The 20,655-nt window shown below is 29.8% G+C and overlaps 1 protein-coding gene and 1 long non-coding RNA gene across 2 annotated transcripts in view; one reads left to right on the top strand and one right to left on the bottom strand.

Annotated features, from left to right (window-relative positions):
- Positions 1–18,685, bottom strand: part of LOC142228747 (uncharacterized) — a 650,828-nt gene extending 632,143 nt beyond the window's left edge. The window contains exons 1-2 of the mRNA XM_075299257.1: positions 17,366–18,685; positions 9,127–9,326 (exon numbers count right to left, since the gene is read on the bottom strand). Of these exons, the coding sequence (XP_075155372.1) occupies positions 9,127–9,326; positions 17,366–17,419 (254 nt within the window). The 5' untranslated portion in view covers positions 17,420–18,685. The remainder of the gene's footprint in view (positions 1–9,126; positions 9,327–17,365) is intronic.
- On the top strand, positions 9,323–11,607 carry LOC142228748 (uncharacterized). Its single transcript, XR_012720262.1, has 4 exons — positions 9,323–9,689; positions 10,865–11,031; positions 11,118–11,360; positions 11,428–11,607. It is a non-coding gene; the product is annotated as an uncharacterized LOC142228748 (long non-coding RNA).
- Positions 18,686–20,655: the final 1,970 nt, after the last annotated feature.

The raw sequence follows: 20,655 nt of genomic DNA, 5'->3' as shown, positions 1-20,655 counted from the left end.
TCTATAGAAAAAATGTTTGACAAAATTTTCTATAGAAGTAAAATTTTGACAAAATTTCTATAGAAATAAAATGTTGGCAAAAATTTTCTATAGAAATAAAATTTTGACAAAATTTTCTATAGAATTAAAATTTTGACAACATTTTCTATAGAAATAAAATTTTAATTTTCTATAGAAATAAAATTTTGGCAAAGATTTTGCCAAAATAAAATTTTGACAAAATTTTCTATAGAAATAAAATTTTAATTTTCTATAGAAATAAAATTTTGACAACATTTTCCATATAAATAAAATATTGACAAAAATGTCCATAGAAATCAAATGTTGACATAATTTTCTATAGAAATAAAATTTTGAAAAATTTTTCTATAGAAATAAAATTTTAATTTTCCAATTAAATAAAATCAAATGTTGAAATCAAATGTTGACATAATTTGCTATAGAAATAAAATTTTGACAAAATTTTCTATAGAAATAAAATTTTGCCAAAAATGTTTATGGAAATAAAATTTTGCCAGAAATTTTCTATAGAAATAACATTTTGACAAAATTTTCTATAGAAATAAAAATAAAATTTGGACAAAATTTTCTATAGAAATAAAATTTTGACAAAACTTTCTATAGAAATAACATATTGACAAAATTTTCTATGGAAATAAAATGTTGACAAAATTTTCTATAGAAATAAAATTTTGACAAAATTTTCTATAGAAGTAAAATTTTGACAAAATTTTCACCATTTTCAAAAATCGGCATGAAATGTTGAACAATTTGTACAAAATAAAAAAATATGATTAACCGAAAGTCGGTTTTCGACTTTTGTATCCCTAGTTTGTCATAGTGAATTTGTTTCACTTTATCCTCCGATATTTATTCTCCGTTTTCGATATACTTGGAGGGAGCTCATTAGGAACAGACAAGTGAGGGTTCCCCAGCCTGTCATAGTGAATTTGTTTCACTTTATCCTCCGATATTTATTCTCCGTTTTCGATATACTTGGAGGGAGCTCATTAAGAACAGATAAGTGTGGTTTCTCCTAATGCTCCATAAATAGCGGGCATAAGGGGCCATATCGTTCAACATAATTTGTCAGATGTAAACCTGATTTCTGTTACCCAAAACAAACCTTATTAACCTTATTAATACAATAGATTCCGAATGCAGAAACTGATAATCAATTGGATGGGTAATTATTTTGATTCTATCGGCACCCTAGAGTGTATCGATCCATTGGCTTTTTTAACAATTTAATCTTCAGAGCAGTACATTTTTCATGGCTCTATAGCAATGTTCAGCTGAATTTAGAAAAAATGAAGCGAGATAATTGTCATGAATGAAATCATTCATCCGAGGAATCAATATAAAGCAATTGCAATCTTACAACTACACGCTCCTTTGGTTGCCTTTAATTAAACTCAATTTTTTGTCATCGATACGAGTACAACATCCACAAGAAATGCTAAAGAACATAACAGGCAGGCATATTGCCGGCTTTCAAACATAGTCAAATTGAAGAACAAGTTTGGGTCTCAATTAAATTAAAGCCAATGACTTGGTGCGTTCCCAATAAAACAACACCCCATTGGTCATACTTGCAATGGAATAATGAATGTATATATTAATGGACAGCAGATGGACGGACAAGTGCGTAATTTCAGGGTCTTAGTCTGAACGGCAAAACAATCTTGAATTGCAGCCAAACAATGGCTTGGCATACCAACAACACCCGGGTCCATGTATAAACTTGACATTGAATTTTGAGATTACTTGTATGACTAGAAATATTTGTTTTGTAAACATGGAAACTAACTGAGGAGAACGATGCATGGTCAGTAGTGCATAAACCAACCAAGGTCCAATATGTAGTTGGAAATAATGAGTGATGTGATCCAGTGACACACATAATTAGTGCAACGAGTTCTTCTCTTCGAGCTATCTTTATTAGATCATAGTGCAGCCAAATGACAAATTAAAAAATGACAACTTAAAGTGACAATTTTTTTTTTTGTAATTTGGCTTAAATTTTCACAAAATATAGTTCCCATTACTGTTTTTTACCAAATAAATATTAAATTTTGACAAAGCTTTCTAGTTATCAAATTCTATAGAAATAAAATTTTGAAAAAATTTTCTATGGATATAAAATTTTGAGAAAATTTTCTATAGATATAAAATTTTGACAACATTTTCTATAGAAATAAAATTTTGACAAAATTTTCTACAGAAATAAAATTTTGACAAAATTTTCTATATAAATAAAATTTTGACAAAATTTTCTATAGAAAAAAACATTTTGACAAAATTTTCTATAGAAAAAAATCATTTTGACAAAATTTTCTATAGAAATAAAATTTTTAAAAAATTTTTCTGTAGAAATCGAAATTTTGACAAAATTTTTATAGAAATCGAAATTTTTACATAATTTTCTATAGATATAATATTTTGACAAAATTTTCTATAGAAATAAAGATTTGAAAAATTTTCTACAAAAATAAGATTTTTACAAAATTTTCTATAGAAATAAAATTTTGACAAAATTTTCTATAAAAATAATTTTGACAAAATTTTCTATAGAAATAAAATTTTTAAAACAATTTCTGTAGAAATAAATAATAAATAATAATAATAAAATTTTGATAAAATTTTTTACAGAAATAAGATTTTTACAAAATTTTCTATAGAAATAAAATGTTGACAAAATTTTCTCTAGAAATAAAATTTTGACAAAATTTTCTATAGAAATAAGATTTTTACAAGATTTTCTATAGATATAAAATTTTGAAAAAATTTTTAACTCAGCTCAGGTTTACTATACTTGCGTGGTTTAATGTAATTCATAGAATATCTTTATAGTCTAGAACATCGTTTTCTCTGGTGGAATTGTATGATCTCTGTATCTATAAATGCTGTTCAAAACAATAGCAACAAGTAGTTACACTGAAAAAAAAGCATACTCGGTTCCAAAGATTTTGTCTTTACTTTAAAAAATTTGGTATTGATTCCGAGCCAAAGAAGCGGAGAATACAAGTAAGGATACTTTTAAGACACAATTCTCTTTTAAATTTAGGTTTTGTGTACTTGCTTCTAGGAAGCAAATTTTAATTTTTCGCTTTCTCAGCTTTTTTTCTTCATATGCTATCAAAGTCCTTTAAAAACGAGTTAACGGCAACTTTATTTTCCAAATTAAGATTCGACTTCCAGTAGAAATTATGCTATTTTTGAAGTAAAAAACTTCTTTAAAATAAAGTTTTGAAAAACATGTCCTATATTTGAACGATTTTTTGCTTTGTAGTCAAGATGCAAAAAGACAACAAATTTATAGACAATTTCATTAAATTTAAAGAATTTTTCTGAATTATTAAAGTCAAGTTGACCTTAGCCTATAAATTTTTTCTTTCATGTTAAGATACCCATTTTTAAGTCAAATCACTTAATTATAAGGACAATACGACTTCATTGAAAAGTTTATCGACTTTTGGACAAGGAAAATAACTTTATTTTAGAGAAATGCGTCTTCTATGCTAAGCAAAATTTGTATTCGTATTTTAAAGACATGAAATCTTTGACCTCACGACAATATTTTTTTCAGTGTATAGTGGTCCACTTGCTCCAATACATCAGTAGTGTTCCCCCTCCCAACTAATCATACGCCAGTTTAGTCATCATTGAAATCGAGTAAAATTTCAAATTAATAGCAAAAAATTAAAATGAAGGTAAATGACAATAGATAATGTCAACCGGCATTTGTGATAAATACTCGTAAGTAGGAAGGCAAATACAAAACACAACACTAGTCAATAGAGCAATATACAATCAACGAATACGTAATAAAAAAATAATTTAAAAAAAGATCTTACCCATTGATAAGCATGGCACGTATGAGAAATGTTTCCTATGCGGTATTTTTTTTCCAATTCTATGTATTGTAGAATACTTTGTTTATAAATCGATGAGGATACCCAAAGAATGATTAAAGTTCGAAAGACATTCAAAGTGCATACAAATATCGTCAAAATTGCAATTTTGTAAACAATTTCGACGAAATGTTATAGTATAAAAATAAAAACAAATTAGAAATAAGCAATATTCATACAAGATGAAGCAATGCTACAATGTAAAGTTTGATCTATCTTTCAGTAATGCTGTTGACATTTCGGAATATCTCAAATCATCTCACAAAAACAAACATCACCAGAATAATTTCAATTATAAATTTCATACAATTAACTTTACGATCAAATTAAAATTACGTTTAAATAAAAATATTGATAATATCAATTAAACTTTTTAATTAAATTAATACGTATTTCCAATTAAAAAAAAACTTCCACAAATTTTTAAAGAAACTGACAGCGAAGAAAAATCATCTTTCATAAGTGAACTGCTGTTTAGAGAGAATTTTTTAATTTCACGTTTTGAACCAATTTCCGTGCTAATTAATATTGTCAAACTCTAGCTAGTCATTAGTTCATAAAACAAAAACTTGGATGAACATTATTGACCACGCAATACCGAAAAACTTGCGAATGAGAAATGTAAAGCTAGTTCAGTTTTCAATAAAAACAATGTAACAGCATATTTATATTAAAAAATGTTTATAATTTCTTTTATACAAAATTAGGTTTTTTACATTATGTTTACGACTTTTGCGACATACGTATTATACCGACGTAAATGTATGTCGCAAAAGTCACAGTTTGCGACAGGACAATCCTGGAGTGAATAGCTTTTATAAGAAAATGAAAATTCGATAAATTTATTTTTCATTTTAATGTTATTGATCCTACATGGACCATATGTTTCGGTTCTAAAATTATATGTTTGGAACTCAAATTTTTATTACATTATTTTTAAGTGCAAGCGAATAATGTTCGTAAACTAGAATAAGATGTTTGCGATATAAATGTTAATATGTTAGAACATATTATCTGGATGTAAACATATAGTAATTTAGAAATTATGTACAAACATATATATGTTTAGAAACGTCAGACATGGTAAGAGAGAATAGAGAAAAAAGATAAAGATGGCGACACAAATAGATAACGAACGACATCAACGCACACTGGAAAAAAAAGCATGCCCGGTTCCAAAGATTTTGTCTTTACTTTACCAATTTTGGTATTGATTCCGAGCCAAAGAAGCTGAGAATACAAGTAAGGATAAGACAAAATTTTCTTTGAAATTTGTGTTTTGTGTACTTGCTTCTAGGAAGCAAAATTTAATTGTTCGTTTTTTCAGCTTTTTTTCTTCATATGCTATCAAAGTCGTTTAAAAACGAGTTAACGACAACTTTATATTCGACCTCCAGTAGAAATTGTGCTATGTTTCAAGTAAAAACTTCTTTAAAATAGAGTGTTGAAAAACATGTCCTATATTTGAACGATTTTTTGCTTTGTAGTCAAGATTCAAAAAACAACAAATTTAAAGACAATTTCATTAATTTTAAAGAATTTTTCTGAATTATTAAAATCAAGTTGACCTTAGCCCAAAAATTTTTTCTTTCATGTTATGATACCCATTTTGAAATCAAATCACTTAATTATGAGGACAATATGACTTCATTAAAAAGTTTATCGACTTTTGGACAAGGAAAAGAGCTTTATATTAGAGAAATGCGTCTTCTATGCTACGCAAAATTTGCATTCGTATTTTAAAGACATGACAATATTTTTTTCAGTGCAGGGATGATAAATGATGTTGACGAAAAAGTACTAAAAATTTACTTTTCAAAGCCCAATGGTGCTACAATTACATAAAATCAAATTTAAAGACTATTGCAAAAGTATACGTATATTTAAATCTAGATTGATTTGGAATTTTTTCTTAGATATTCTACAAAAATCTTATTTTTGCAAAATTTTATTTCTATAGAAAATTTTTGCAAATTTTTATTTCTAAAGAAAATTTTGTCAAAATTTTATTTCTATAGAAAATTTTGTCAAAATTTTATTTCTATAGAAAATTTTGTCAACATTTTATTTCTATAGCAAATTCTCTCAAAATTTTATTTCTATAGAACATTTTGTCAAAATGTTATTTCTATAGAAAATTTTGTCAAAATTTAATTTTTATAGAAAATTTTGTCAAAATTTTATTTCTATAGAAAATTATGTCACAATTATATTTCTATAGAAAATTTTGTCAAAATTTTATTTCTATAGAAAATTTTGTCACAATTTTATTACTATAGAAAATTTTGTCAACATTTTATTTCTATAGAAAATTTTATTACCACAGAAAATTTTTGCAAAATATTATTTCTATAGAAAATTGTATCAAAATTTTATTTCTATAGAAAATTTTGTCAAAATTTTATTTGTATAGAAAATTTTGTCAAAATTTTATTTCTATAGAAAATTGTGTCAAAATTTTATTTCTATAGAAAATTTTGTTAAAATTTTATTTCTATAGAAAATTTTGTCAAAATTTTATTTCTATGGAAAATTATGTCAAAATTTTATTACTATAGCAAATTTTTGCGAAACTTTATTTCTATAGAAAATGTCAAAATTTAATGTCTATAGAAAATTTTGTCAGAATTTTATTTCAATAGAAAATTTTGCCAAAATTTTATTTCTATAGAAAATTTTGTCAAAATTTTATTTCTATAGAAAATTTTCTCAAAATTTTATTTCTATAGAAAATTGTCTCAAAATTTTATTTCTATAGGAAATTTTGTCAAAATTTTATTTCTATAGAAAATTTTGTCAAAATTTTATTTCTATAGAAAATTTTGTCAAAATTTTATTTCTATAGAAAATGTTGTCAAAATTTTATTTCCATAGAAAATTTTGTCAAAATTATATTTCTATAGAAAATTTTGTTAAAATTTTATTTCTATAGAAAATTTTGTCAAAATTTTATTTCTATAGAAAATTTTGTCAAAATTTAATGTCTATAGAAAATTTTGTCAAAATTTAATGCCTATAGAAAATTTTGTCAAAATTTTATTTCTATAGAACCTTTTATCAAAATTTTATTTCTATAGAAACTTTTCTTAAAATTTTATTTCTATAGAAAATTTTGTCCAAATATTATTTCTATAACAAAAATTGTCAAAATTTTATTTCTATAGAAAATTTTGTCAAAATTTTATTTCTATAGGAAATTTTGTCAAAATTTTATTACTATAGAAAATTTTGTCAAAATTTTATTTCTATAGAAAATTTCGTCAAAATTTTATTTGTATAGAAAATTTTGTCAAAATTTTATTTCTATAGAAAATTTTGTCAAAATTATATTTCTATAGAAAATTTTGTCAAAATTATATTTCTATAGAAAATGTTGTCAAAATTTTATTTCCATAGAAAATTTTGTCAAAATTATATTTCTATAGAAAAATTTGTTAAAATTTTATTTCTATAGAAAATTTTGTCAAAATTTTATTTCTATAGAAAATCTTGTCAAAATTTAATGTCTATAGAAAATTTTGTCAAAATGTAATGTCTATAGAAAATTTTGTCAAAATTTTATTTCTATAGAACCTTTTATCAAAATTTTATTTCTATAGAAACTTTTCTTAAAATTTTATTTCTATAGAAAATTTTGTCCAAATATTATTTCTATAAAAAAAATTGTCAAAATTTTATTTCTATAGGAAATTTTGTCAAAATTTTATTTCTATAGAAAATTTTGTCAAAATTTTATTACTATAGAAAATTTTGTCAAAATTTTATTTCTATAGAAAATTTTGTCAAAATTTTATTTGTATAGAAAATTTTGTCAAAATTTTATTTCTATAGAAAATTTTGTCAAAATTATATTTCTATAGAAAATTTTGTCAAAATTTTATTTCTATAGAAAATTTTGTCAAAATTTAAAGTCTATAGAAAATTTTGTACAAAATTTAATGTTGATAGAAAATTTTGTCAATATTTTATTTCTATAGAACCTTTTATCAAAATTTTATTTCTATAGAAACTTTTCTTAAAATTTTATTTCTATAGAAAATTTGGTCAAAATAATATTTCTATAAAAAAATTGTCAAAATTTTATTTCTATAGAAAATTTTCTCAAAATTTTATTTCCATAGAAAATTTTGTCACAATTTTATTTCTATAGAAAATTTTGTCTCGGAAGCAATACCAAAATCCTTAAGGATAGGTCAAAAAAATTGAGTGTAAGTGCCAAAGTGACCTCAATTACAGGAGTTCTTTGTTAATAATGCTTTCGTAGTATTTTAGAAGAATTTTTCATAAATGTTCTTTCTTACCTTAGAGTTATTAATGATTTTGGTCTATCAAAGTTTATGGATTTCTCTCACGTGTGTAAGTTTTTTAGGGTTAAAGATATCTTTCCACACCTCACAAAGTGAAAGAAATCATCTGGTAGCACCGGTGAGTAGTGTTAGTAACAAAAACGTCATCGGGTGTACTTCCCCTCTTATCGGTTACAATATCAACAATAACAATGGCTATGACAATAATAGAACTAGTTTATGTTATTATTTGATTTTGTTTGAATTCATTAATATATTTTTTTCAGTCGCCTTTTATTAAACTCAGTGCCGGTTGTGTTTTGTGTCTCTTGAAATTATGCCAATATTTGCGCTCGAGGGGCTATTTCTATGAGCTAAGTGTTAATTCTCACGCCCCCTTTTCGTTTAGTTGTTTAATGTTGTCTTTTGTCTTATCTATCATAAGACCACGCTGTTACACCGGTTCCGGTCATTTATTAACGATGTCAATGATCCACCGGCGTTTTTTATATGATTAAGAATGATTTATTCGATTTTTTTATGAATCTATCAAACTTACTTGTAGACATCTCGTCTCCAGTTGAGGCGCTTAAATACAGTATTAATTATCATTGATGGAAGACTAATAGATATGACACTTCTACGTCAAATAGATAATGGGTATACTACCATATATTAACAACTCTCCTCATTATACTATGAACAACTGATCGATATAGATAGATGCTGATAATGTCATTCACTACTTTTAGTAGAACACGACATAGGATAGGAAAAGGGAAAGGGATCGGTAAGATTGGTTTGCGCGTGACACAAAATAGTCGTGACTCATATATTACGAAAAACAAATTGTAAAAAGTCGTTAAACATTTGTAAATCGATTTTTTTTTTGCACAAGAAAATAGAACCAATTGAAATACACTTACCAGCTGTATCCATTCTGTTTCTCAGAATCTCCTATTTTTGGTCGATATATTAATGGTGTAACATTTGGATTATCCACTTCATCCAAGAACACCACATCGTGCACCGGCGTTATTCGATGATCTGTAACGGTGAAATGTAAATCGCGGAAGGGTCCGTTTAAAAGGCATCTAAGAGTGGGTGTAGAGTGATCCGATGGTAGCTGTAAATATGCAAAAAAAATTAAATTCTAATTTAAAAAAATTATAAATATAATAAAATTACATAATAAAAAAATCGATGTTAATAATGGTTTATAGGCAATGCTATTGAAACTAGAACAGTTTTAAAGTAAATCGACATGTATATATCTTCACCGGGGAGTCTGATTAATGTATTCTAATTTAAAAAAATTATAAATATAATAAAATTACATAATAAAAAAATCGATGTTAATAATGGTTTATAGGCAATGCTATTGAAACTAGAACAGTTTTAAAGTAAATCGACATGTATATATCTTCACCGGGGAGTCTGATTAATGTATTTTTCTTCAATATAAACAGTACTAAACATACTGCTGAAGGTATGCCGTACACAGAAAAAATGTTCACGAAAATTTTCCGAATTAAAGTCTTAATTGAGTTTAAAAAAATGAATTAAAAATTTAATTGATTCAACAAATTTTTTTGTTGAAACAAAAATCAGTCACAAAAATTAATAGTATCATTTTTATACCTTGCGCCACACTGTGGAACAGGGTATTATAAGTTAGTGCATATGTGTGTAACACCCAGAAGGAGACGAGATAGACACATGGTGTCTTTGGCAATAATGCTCAGGGTGGGTCCCTGAGTCGATATAACCATGTCCGTCTGTCCGTTCGTCCGTCTGTCTGTGAACACATTTTTGTGATCAAAGTCTAGTCGCAATTTAAGTCCAATCGCCTTCAAATTTGGCACAGGTTCCTAATTTGGGTCAGAATAGAACCCTATTAATTTTGGAAGAAATCGGTTCAGATTTAGATATAGCTCCCATATATATCTTTCGCCTGATATGGACTTATATGGCCCCAGAAGCCAGATTTTTAGCTATGCGTGCCAAATTTGGTTGAAATCGGTTTAGATTTAGATATAGCTCCCACATATATGTTTTTCTGATTTCGACAAAAATGGTCAAAATACCAACATTTTCCTTGTAAAATCGCCACTACTTAGTCGAAAAGTTGTAAAAATGACTCTAATTTTCCTAAACTTCTAATACATATATATCGAGTGATAAATCATAAATAAACTTTTGCGAAGTTTCCTTAAAATTGCTTCAGATTTAAATGTTTCCCATATTTTTTTACTAACATTGTGTTCCACCCTAGTGCATTAGCCGCCTTAAATTTTGAGTCTATAGATTTGGTAGAAGTCTATCAAATTCTGTCCAGATCGAGTGATATTTAAATGAATGTATTTGGGACAAACCTTTATATATAGCCCCCAACACATTTGACGGATGTGATATGGTATCTTTATTGGTAAGAAATTGTGAAATGTGAATACCGTTTTCCATTGAAGCCTGTTTACATTAAACGGACTAAAATAATATATTTTTTTATTCATTTCTTTTAGTGACCAATTTTATTTCGTGAAATTGACCAATAAATCCAATCAAATCCCTCATTTTATCAATTACAATATATAAGAATATGTTTGCAATAAAATGTGGATACCGTATTGATCTTTTAAAATTATAAATTTTTTTTACTCCTAGTTTTCTTAAAACCAAGAGCGGTATGGGTTTGTTGGAAGATTCATCTTGAAGTTGCGAAGTGGCGTTGGCATTAAATTGCATTTTTGTTTTACCTGCCTTTTTCAGTTTGAACCCAAGTAGAGAGCAGTATATCTGATATATAAACTAATGAGCTGAATTATGTAATGGTAAAAAAATTTCTTTCTTTGGGATTTAAAAATATGAAAAATATCGGAAAATAATGAAAATGTGTATTTTCCATTTATATTTCCAGAATTTGCAAAGTATCATCAATATAATACCATATAGTACATTGCTTTCCCATTATTTTTTGTCTTTGATTGGTTCAAGTATTAATAGACGATTTCAATGTGTGGAAATTTTGGAAAGGAATTGTTACTAAAATTAAATTACCGAGCTCCTTAATACACCTTTTTATGCTAAAAGACTACAACTGCAAAAGAAGATTATAAATCTGCAACCTGGAACTAAGAATTGAACTTGATATTCTATGCAGGTAATATTTAACAAAATTAACTTTTAATTGAACAAAATTAAATTCGAATTATTCTGTTTACTTTCAGAAAAACTAATTTAGCTTACAGGCTGCTGATTTATTGGAAATCTAGGCGCATCTACATATTAGAAGGAACATGCTAACATGGTTATTATTATAAGGAAGATAATGATTTATATAATTTATTTTTTTCACCCTATAGTTGTTATTGATAGTAGTTGTATTTGTAAGTTATGTTAGAACAAAACACAAATGAAAAGAACCAAATTTATTTGTCTATTGCATAATTAAAAAAATAATAAAATATTAAATATTATAAGAAACACATATTTTCTTTTATTTCAAATAAAACTAAATACGGTTTTGGGGTCGCAATATATAAATTTTTTGATCGAAATTTATAACCAAATTCAATTAATTATTTAATTGAATGAATCAAATAGTTGATTGATTTTTGTCGCGAAATTAATTAAAATTTTAATTGATTCAATTAAAACTGTGATTGAATTTTATGTTAAAAATCAATCACGTTTTTAATTGATTCAATCACACAATTAATTGATTCCGTGACAAAAGTCAATTAAATTTTTAATTGAAAATCGTGTTGGTTTTCAATCAAAATGGGTGATTGATACTATCATTTTCGTGATTGAAGACATTTCAATTAAAAAAATGATTGAATCCGCGATTTTCGTGATTGAAATCAAAATTTTTTTTGTGTGTATAAAAACCCTACCTGTAGAGAATTTCACCTACTTCTGGCAACACTGGTTCCATAAGAAATGTACGTACACAAGAGTTCGTCTAGAGGTGTGCACGTGAGTAATAGTTTACTCACGCTCACGCACTCTCACGACTGAAAAATCATACTCACGCACACACACGCACGATATTTTTTGGTAGGACTCACGCACACTCAACAAAAGAAAATTTGTACTCACGCACACTCACGCACGAAAACGTCGTGATTCACGAAAAATATCGTGACTCACGAAAAATTTTATGATTAATTTACCTTACCGAAGTGTCTGAAAACATGAGCATTATTAAAACAAGTAAGGAAAGTCTAAAGTCGGGCGGGGCCGACTATATTATACCCTGCACCACTTTGTAGATCTAAATTTTCGATACCATATCACATCCGTCAAATGTGTTGGGTGCTATATATAAAGGTTTGTCCCAAATACATACATTTAAATATCACTCGATTTGGACAGAATTTGATAGACTTTTACAAAATCTATAGACTCAAAATTTAAGTTGGCTAATGCACTAGGGTGGAACCCAATATGGGAAACATTTAAATCTGAAGCAATTTTAAGGAAACTTCGCAAAAGTTTATTTATGATTTATCGCTCGATATATACGTATTAGAAGTTTAGGAAAATTAGAGTCATTTTTACAACTTTTCGACTAAGCAGTGGCGATTTAACAAGGAAAATGTTGGTATTTTGACCATTTTTGTCGAAATCAGAAAAACATATATATGGGATCTATATCTAAATCTGAACCGATTTCAATCAAATTTGGCACACATGACTATATTACTAATTGTACTCCTAGTGCAAAATTTCAACCAAATTGGGCCAAAACTCTGGCTTCTGGGGCCATATAAGTCCATATCGGGCGAAAAATATATATGGAAGCTATATCTAAATCTGAACCGATTTCAATCAAATTTGGCACACATGACTATACTACCAATTGTACTCCTTGTGCAAAATTTCAAGCTAATCTGGATACAACTCTGGCTTCTGGGTCCATATAAGTGCATATCGGGCGAAAGATATATATGGGATCTATATCTAAATCTGAACCGATTTCAATCAAATTTGGCACACATGACTATATTACTAATTGTATTCCTAGTGCAAAATTTCAACCAAATTGGACCAAAACTCTGACTTCTGGGGCCATATAAGTCCATATCGAGCGAAAAATATATATGGAAGCTATATCTAAATCTGAACCGATTTCAATCAAATTTGGCACACATGTCTATACTACCAATTGTACTCCTTGTGCAAAATTTCAAGCTAATCGGGATAAAACTCTGGCTTCTGGGTCCATATAAGTGCATATCGGGCGAAAGTTATATATGGGAGCTATATCTAAATCTGAATCGATTTCAACCAAACGCATAGCTACAATGTAAAAATCTACTCCCTGTGCAAAATTTCAACCAAATTGGGCCAAAACTCTGGCTTTTAGGACCATATTATTCCATATCGGGCGAAAGATATATATGGGAGCTATATCTAAATCTGAACCGATTTCAATCAAATTTTGCACACTTGACTATAATACTAATTGTACTCCTAGTGCAAAATTTCAACCAAATTCGGCCAAAAATCTGGCTTCTGGGGCCATATAAGTCCATATCGGGCGAAAGATATATATGGGAGCAATATCTAAATCTTAACCGATTTCAATCAAATTTTGCACACTTGACTATACGACTGTGTTATGTTTGTACAAAATTTCAAGCAAATCGGTATAAAACTCTGGCTGCTGGGTCTATATTAGTGCATATCGGGCGAAGACGACAATTTCGGGTCACGTGCACACCTCTGCACACCTTAGCAGGAAGTTTTGATTTTCTTCTATAGGTGAGTATTAAGTTTGAGTGTTGCCACTAAAATCGCCATTTTTTCACGATTACTTTTCTTTAATAATCCATTTATTCCATTTTAATCTAAATAAAAAAAAATCTAAAATTGGGCTATTCCCCATCAAGTTATATTAAACTTTGCATCAAAGAGGTATAATTTTATACTTTTTTACCGATTTATTTTTGATTTAGCGGCTATATTCAAACTTAGTACTCACCGTTGATGTGAAGAAATTTGTCATTTGGAAGAACTTTGAAATTTCTCTCCAGGATGAGTGGATCTTAAGAGATGGTGGACAATATCTCGACTCCCCAGCGGGTCTCGAATACATGAATCATGGTTTTCAATTGATATCAGTTTCTAAAGGATGATACGGTCAAAATTTGGTCAAGGGAAAACGCGTGTAAATCCGTGAAACCGTTTATTTAAAAAATCAAGTTAAATTTCTTTTTCAAGTTCAATTAGTATAAAATTCAGGAAAAATATTCAGTTAGGCTTTCGCTTTTCCAAATCCGAATTGCCGGGCCTCACGCTTGACACCTGCCATCAGATTTTGTACAGCCACCTTGTCCACCTTCTTCGCCGCAGAAAGCCAGTTTGCCTTGAACTGCTGCTCGTCCTTAGCAGTTTTTTTGGTCTTCTTTAGGTTCCGCTTGACAATAGCCCAGTATTTCTCAATTGGGCGGAGCTCAGGCGTGTTGGGAGGGTTCTTGTCCTTGGGAACCACCTGCACGTTGTTGGCGGCGTACCACTCCATGGCCTTTTTACCGTAATGGCAAGATGCCAAATCCGGCCAAAACAGTACGGAACAACCGTGTTTCTTCAGGAAAGGCAGCAGACGTTTATTCAAACACTCTTTCACGTAAATTTCTTGGTTGACAGTCCCGGAAGCTATGAAAATGCTGCTTTTCAAGCCACAGGTACAGATGGCTTGCCAAACCAGATAGTTTTATGTGCTTGAAAATATCTGCTACCTTTCCCCTTCCTTTTGCCGTATAAAACTCCTGTCCCGGAAGCTGCTTGTAGTCGGCTTTGACGTAGGTTTCTTCGTCCATTACCACGCAGTCAAACTTCGTCAGCATTGTCGTGTACAGCCTCCGGGATCGCGCTTTGGCCGTCGTATTTTGTTTATCATCGCGATTTGGAGTCACTACCTTCTTGTAAGTCGATAGTCCGGCTCGTTTTTTGGCTCGATGCACGGTTGTAGACGATACACCCAGCTTATTTGCGGCATCTCGGAGAGAGAGGTTAGGGTTTCGCTTGAAACTACCGGCAACTCTCTTTGTCGTCTCAGCGGCTTCCGGTTTTCGATTTCCCCCCGATCCACACTTCCTGGCTGTCGACAAACGTTCCCCAAACACTTTAATTACATTTGTAACGGTTGATTTGGCAACTTTTAGCGATTTTGCCAGCTTTGCGAGCGAGTAGCTCGGATTTTCGCGATGCGCGAGCAAAATTTTGATACGCTGCTTTTCTTGCTTGAACGGCATTTTGACAACTGAGGAGTGAATTCCAAAATCAAAATAGGAGCAACATTCTACGCACACACACCTTCAAAATGAGGGGTGTTCAGGTTTTTTTAATGCAAAATTGAAAGAAATACGTCAAGTTTATATTGACCAAATTTTGACCGTATCACCCTTTACTTCTATTCCCCGTTGGTTTTGTCAGCCCACATATTTCTATTTGGAAGAAATTTGGAAATTTCTCTCCGGGATGAGGGCCCATAACACAAAGTGGACAATGTAGTCCATATAGAGTTATAGTTTTCTACATAATTTTGTGCAGAAATAAAACTTTTATTTTTGTTTTTACTTCAGATTATAACCATGCGTTGACTAAACTACAAGAGTTCTTTAACCAACAGAGGAAAAGTATGTTTGTCATATTTGCATGGGATTTTTTTAATTTGGTATATTTGTGGTAAAATTTTCTTCAAATCTTAGTAGATTATTTTTGGCACGGGTAGCAACCGTGTGCATAACACAAAGTGGCCAATATCCCGACTCCCCAGAGTGTCTTGAACACATGAATTATGTTTTTGTGTAGATCTCGGTTTCTACTTTCATTCTACGTTGGTTTGCGACAAACATCTTTTATATTCACGTTCGGTCTATATATCGATTCCTGCCATCAAGGAATCTGTACTTAGTTTTAACAATATAGTTTCTGAGCCAATGGTGGTTGCCTTCTTAATTTCTAGCTGAATTGTTATAAATTTGATCCTGCTCTATTGATCCGATTTCTGTTTCTATGATCCTGTATTCCGCGCCCTTACCGTCTATGATGTCAGCAATTTTTAAACTTTGTCTTGTTAAATGGGGTCACATCTGACCCATCTGTTTATATATGTTTAACCTTATTGAGTACCGCGGAGGCCTTATTGACTCAACCGGGTCCCTACTGACCCGCATCTCGAATACCCAGCTTTGGAGTCCCTTCTGACTCGCTCTGGTCCTTACTGATCTATACGGTCCTCTCTGGTTGTATCTTAAAAAGTAAAGTGCACATTAAACTAAGTTTTTATTTACTTAAATAAACAATTTGATTTAAGTAGAGAATAGCGGATAAAGATATTTTTGCACAACACAGTTTTTTTTATCCAACAGTACTTTCAAATCAGGTAAATATTGTTTAACCTCAAATTTGTAGTTTTTGCATATTTGGTCAAAATTTGATTCTAAATATAAACTTGTTTTCATAGAATTCGGTCAAAATTTTAAGACGGAAGAATTTTTTTCTTGTTGTATCTTAAAAGATACAGTGCGCATTTAAGGGTTAAAAAATTTATATTTTGTAATATTGCCCGTGTAAATAAATAAGTAAAATAACATGTTGCTCTATGAGGTGATCATATTCCTTCTTTGGGTGTCATTACCATTTGTTCCAATCTATGACGCATGACCTGTCTGATCAGCATTTTCGTTCTTATTAGATAGAATCACGGAATGAGTATGTTGTCAGAAAGTTGGGGAAAGTAGTGGCAATGGACAATATTTCGATTGATATTGTTGGTTAAAACATTTTTGGAAAAAAAAAATCTCAAACATTTGAAAAAATTCCGCATTTTTGTGCACTTTGGATCACCATATAATACTAAAAAACTTTTTCGCCTACCCAATAGATAATCATCTGTGCTCCTCAGTTGTAGTGTTAATTCCTATGAGCAGACAATGAAGTTTAAGTGTTTACAGTTTGTTATTCACTTGGCACACGTCACTGTTCACATTTACCGGCAAACAAAGCCGACGGAACACTCTGAACAAACTGCATTCTACTAGATGAATTCCCCGAATTAAAAAAAACGTTAAAGAAGCACAGGAAAAGGGTTTATGGAAATTTCGTTCCGTGTCCTTCCTTATGTGTTGAAATGTCAATAAACTTCACACTCACCTTGACCTTAACTTTATTTAATGACGTTGAAGACGAGAACATTGTAAATTTCATATGTTTAATACTGTAGCGCCTACTTAATATACAAAAACACGTTTCGCTACAATTTCTCAATAGGCGAAGTAGAGGATTTTTTTCTTATTTGTTAAGATATTGCTTTTTTTTTGTTGCTACCACGAATACCAACGACATGCACTTGATGTGTTTGTGTTGTCATAAAACACAACAAACATTGCTTCTTGCTCTCTCTCACTTTATCTTTTTAATTTTTGGGGGGCTCTACCAAACATTTGTTTGCAGGGGCTTGAGAGAAATGTAAACAAATTCACATTCACAACACAACAACATCAGATATCAACCGGTGAGAATTTACACACACACACACGCTAAATCAACAAACTCGCGAAGATGATACGAATGGTATTGAAAAAAAAAACAGAAACACACGCGACGAACCGTAAATCAAAACAAAGCCAATTGTTGAAAGATGATCAGTAGCAAAGACGGGCGAATGAACTAAACCATTGGCGCAACACCGGAACCACAAACAACTAACACCTGTTGTTGCAAATTAACATAACACGGGGCTTATCCAACACCCCAAGCACACCGATAAGAAAATAACGAACGCAACAACAACTTTCGATTTTCTTGAAGATAAATTAATCTCAAGAGCGATTTCATAAAATGACCATCAATATTTTTTTGGTGTATGTAGGTAATAGAACCTTTCTTTTTCGGAATGAGTTAAGTTTTTTTTGTTGCACTAATATTGATTAGATTATCATTTACTTAGCATTGTTTGTTTATTTTATTGATACACTCTTTGCGTTATAGCTTTTTATTGATCTCAAACTAAACATTTTTCACTTTGCCCCGCTTTGTTGCTGATGTTGTTTTATTAGTATGCTTTATTTTTGTCGTTGTTGTTGTTTTTGCCATTATTTTGACTTCTCGCGTTTTGTTATAAGGGGCACAATTGGCTGCCACCACCACCACCATATGATCAAATAAATGATCTCACAAATATACACACACGCGACATGCCGACGATTAGAATGACTATGGGGAAGATGATGAGTGTGAATGGCAATACACAAAAAAGACTACAAAAATATATGCTAAACTTAACTTCTTTCTAATCCACATTTATGTGAAGTTTCTTTTTTATGAATTTCCACCAGATATTTTACATTTAATTAATGGTTTTCACTTTTTACACTTGATTGCTTTAATAATTATTATATACTTTTATTATTTCTTTATGGTCGCTTTGATACTTTTCGTTTTTCGATGGTTTGTGGCCCCAATGTTGTTAGAGTTACGGTTTAACTACTACTGGTCACTGACAGTTTGTTGTCATATACAAACAACTACCTGGCTCCATTTGTATTGCTCTGAGAGAGAATGAGAGAGACTTTGCGCCAATTAAATAGTAATGTATGGTATTATGTTATCCACCTCAATGATCTGGTAGGTGAATATAAATATTTTGTTGAATGGTAGCAGTTAAATTATTGCGTAGAGAGTTACCAAAACAAAAATCCTGATATCATTAAACAAAACTTGTCATTTCTACGTTTGTAATCCGTAGAAATATTGGTCTGCGACTTGATAAAATGTACACTTATTGTCCATTCGGCAACGACTTGTAATGCTGAACAAGTATTCACGAGGGAAAATGTTTATTCACGCACGATACGTGTTTAAAGGCCGGTATTAAGATCGCATTATCGCACTAAAACCGTTATTTTTTCACGATTACATTTTTTTAGTAATTTTAACGGAAATACATTTTTGCAATTGTTACTTTGGATCATTCCCCACCCAATTATAACAAAATTTACAAAAAAAAAGTTATGATTTTATTCTGCTTTTACAGATTTATTTTTTATTTTAGCGGCTAAACTCGAACTTAATACCCACAAAATTGACGAAGAAGAGATGGATTTAACATGGGTTTGTCATAGGACGGATTTCCACCAGTTCACTGAATTTGCATCACTTCTTAAGGTGTGATCCGAATTCAGTGTTTTGGATGTTAATTAAACATTTGCGTATTTTTTATGATTTTTGATGCATTCAATTTTTCTATAAAGGTGGGTATTAAGTTCGAGTTTAGCCGCTAAAAACGTCATTTTTTCACGATTACTTTTCTTTAATAATCCATTTTAAGGAATACAAACTTCGTGAAAATTTGCTTTGGGCTTTTCCCCATCAAGTTATAATAAAATTTGCAACAAATATGTATAATTCCATGCATTTTTCTTACTGATTTAGTTTTCACTTTAGCGATTTTAGCGGCTAAACTCGAACTTTATACTCACCTTAATGGATTTGCCTTTTTTCGGGAAAATTAAAAAAAAATTACCATTTCATTAATTATTACTGTGTTTTTAAACATATTTCAAAGAAAAAAAGGTAAAAATACCCATTAAAAATATGAAAAAAACCCAGTTATAAAAAATTGAATTAAAAGAACTTGCTGTGTAGTTGAAATGAAAAAACATCGTACATCTGTCCCAAATGATACACCAAACTTCTGGCTGTTCAGCAAATTTAGGTCAATTGAAGACATTAAACATAAATTACGACGAACATTGAAGACTATTTCGGAAATTGACTCTGCAGATATTACATAATTGATCCTCTGCAAATATTACATAATTTGATGCTGAATAACCAATAACAACAACTAATAACAATCCTTTAAATTAGTAACGTAGAGTAAAGGGCAGTATTAAGCTGATATTATCGCGCTAAATTGGTAATTTTTCACGGTTACTTTTCTTTAAATATTTATTTCACCTACAATAAACATTTTTAATTTTTGCATTGGATCATTCCCCATCAAGTTATAATAAGATTTGTAACAAGACGATATAATTTTATTCTGTTTTTGCAGATTTAGTTTTGATTTTAAACTCGAACTTAGTACCCCATAGTCCATATTCATTTATTCAAGTCCATATCAAAAGAATATGCAACTCTGCATTTTAGGACAGGTATTGGAATATTTCGCTATTGGATAATTTTAGCAACAGAATTTGAAACCTTTTCAAACTGCTCCCCTTTTTATAAACGAACCATAACATTTAATATTCCCACAATATGCTTAGTACTAAGTTCGTTTCTGCGAAAAACGAACATCTTCATCTATCTCCGTAAATAGGGTATCGAACCCAGGTATGTTAACATATTTATGCGAAATAATATGCCTGCCTATTTTTTCGTACGAAAAATCCAGGGTTGTATAAATATGTGTTTGAAAATTATCAAAACAAAGTTTT

This window comes from Haematobia irritans, chromosome 3 (assembly GCF_050003625.1).
Source record: "Haematobia irritans isolate KBUSLIRL chromosome 3, ASM5000362v1, whole genome shotgun sequence".
Classification (NCBI taxonomy): domain Eukaryota; kingdom Metazoa; phylum Arthropoda; class Insecta; order Diptera; family Muscidae; genus Haematobia; species Haematobia irritans.
The sequence above is the reverse complement of the archived record's forward strand: the minus strand, read 5'-3'. Positions and strand labels throughout refer to the sequence as shown.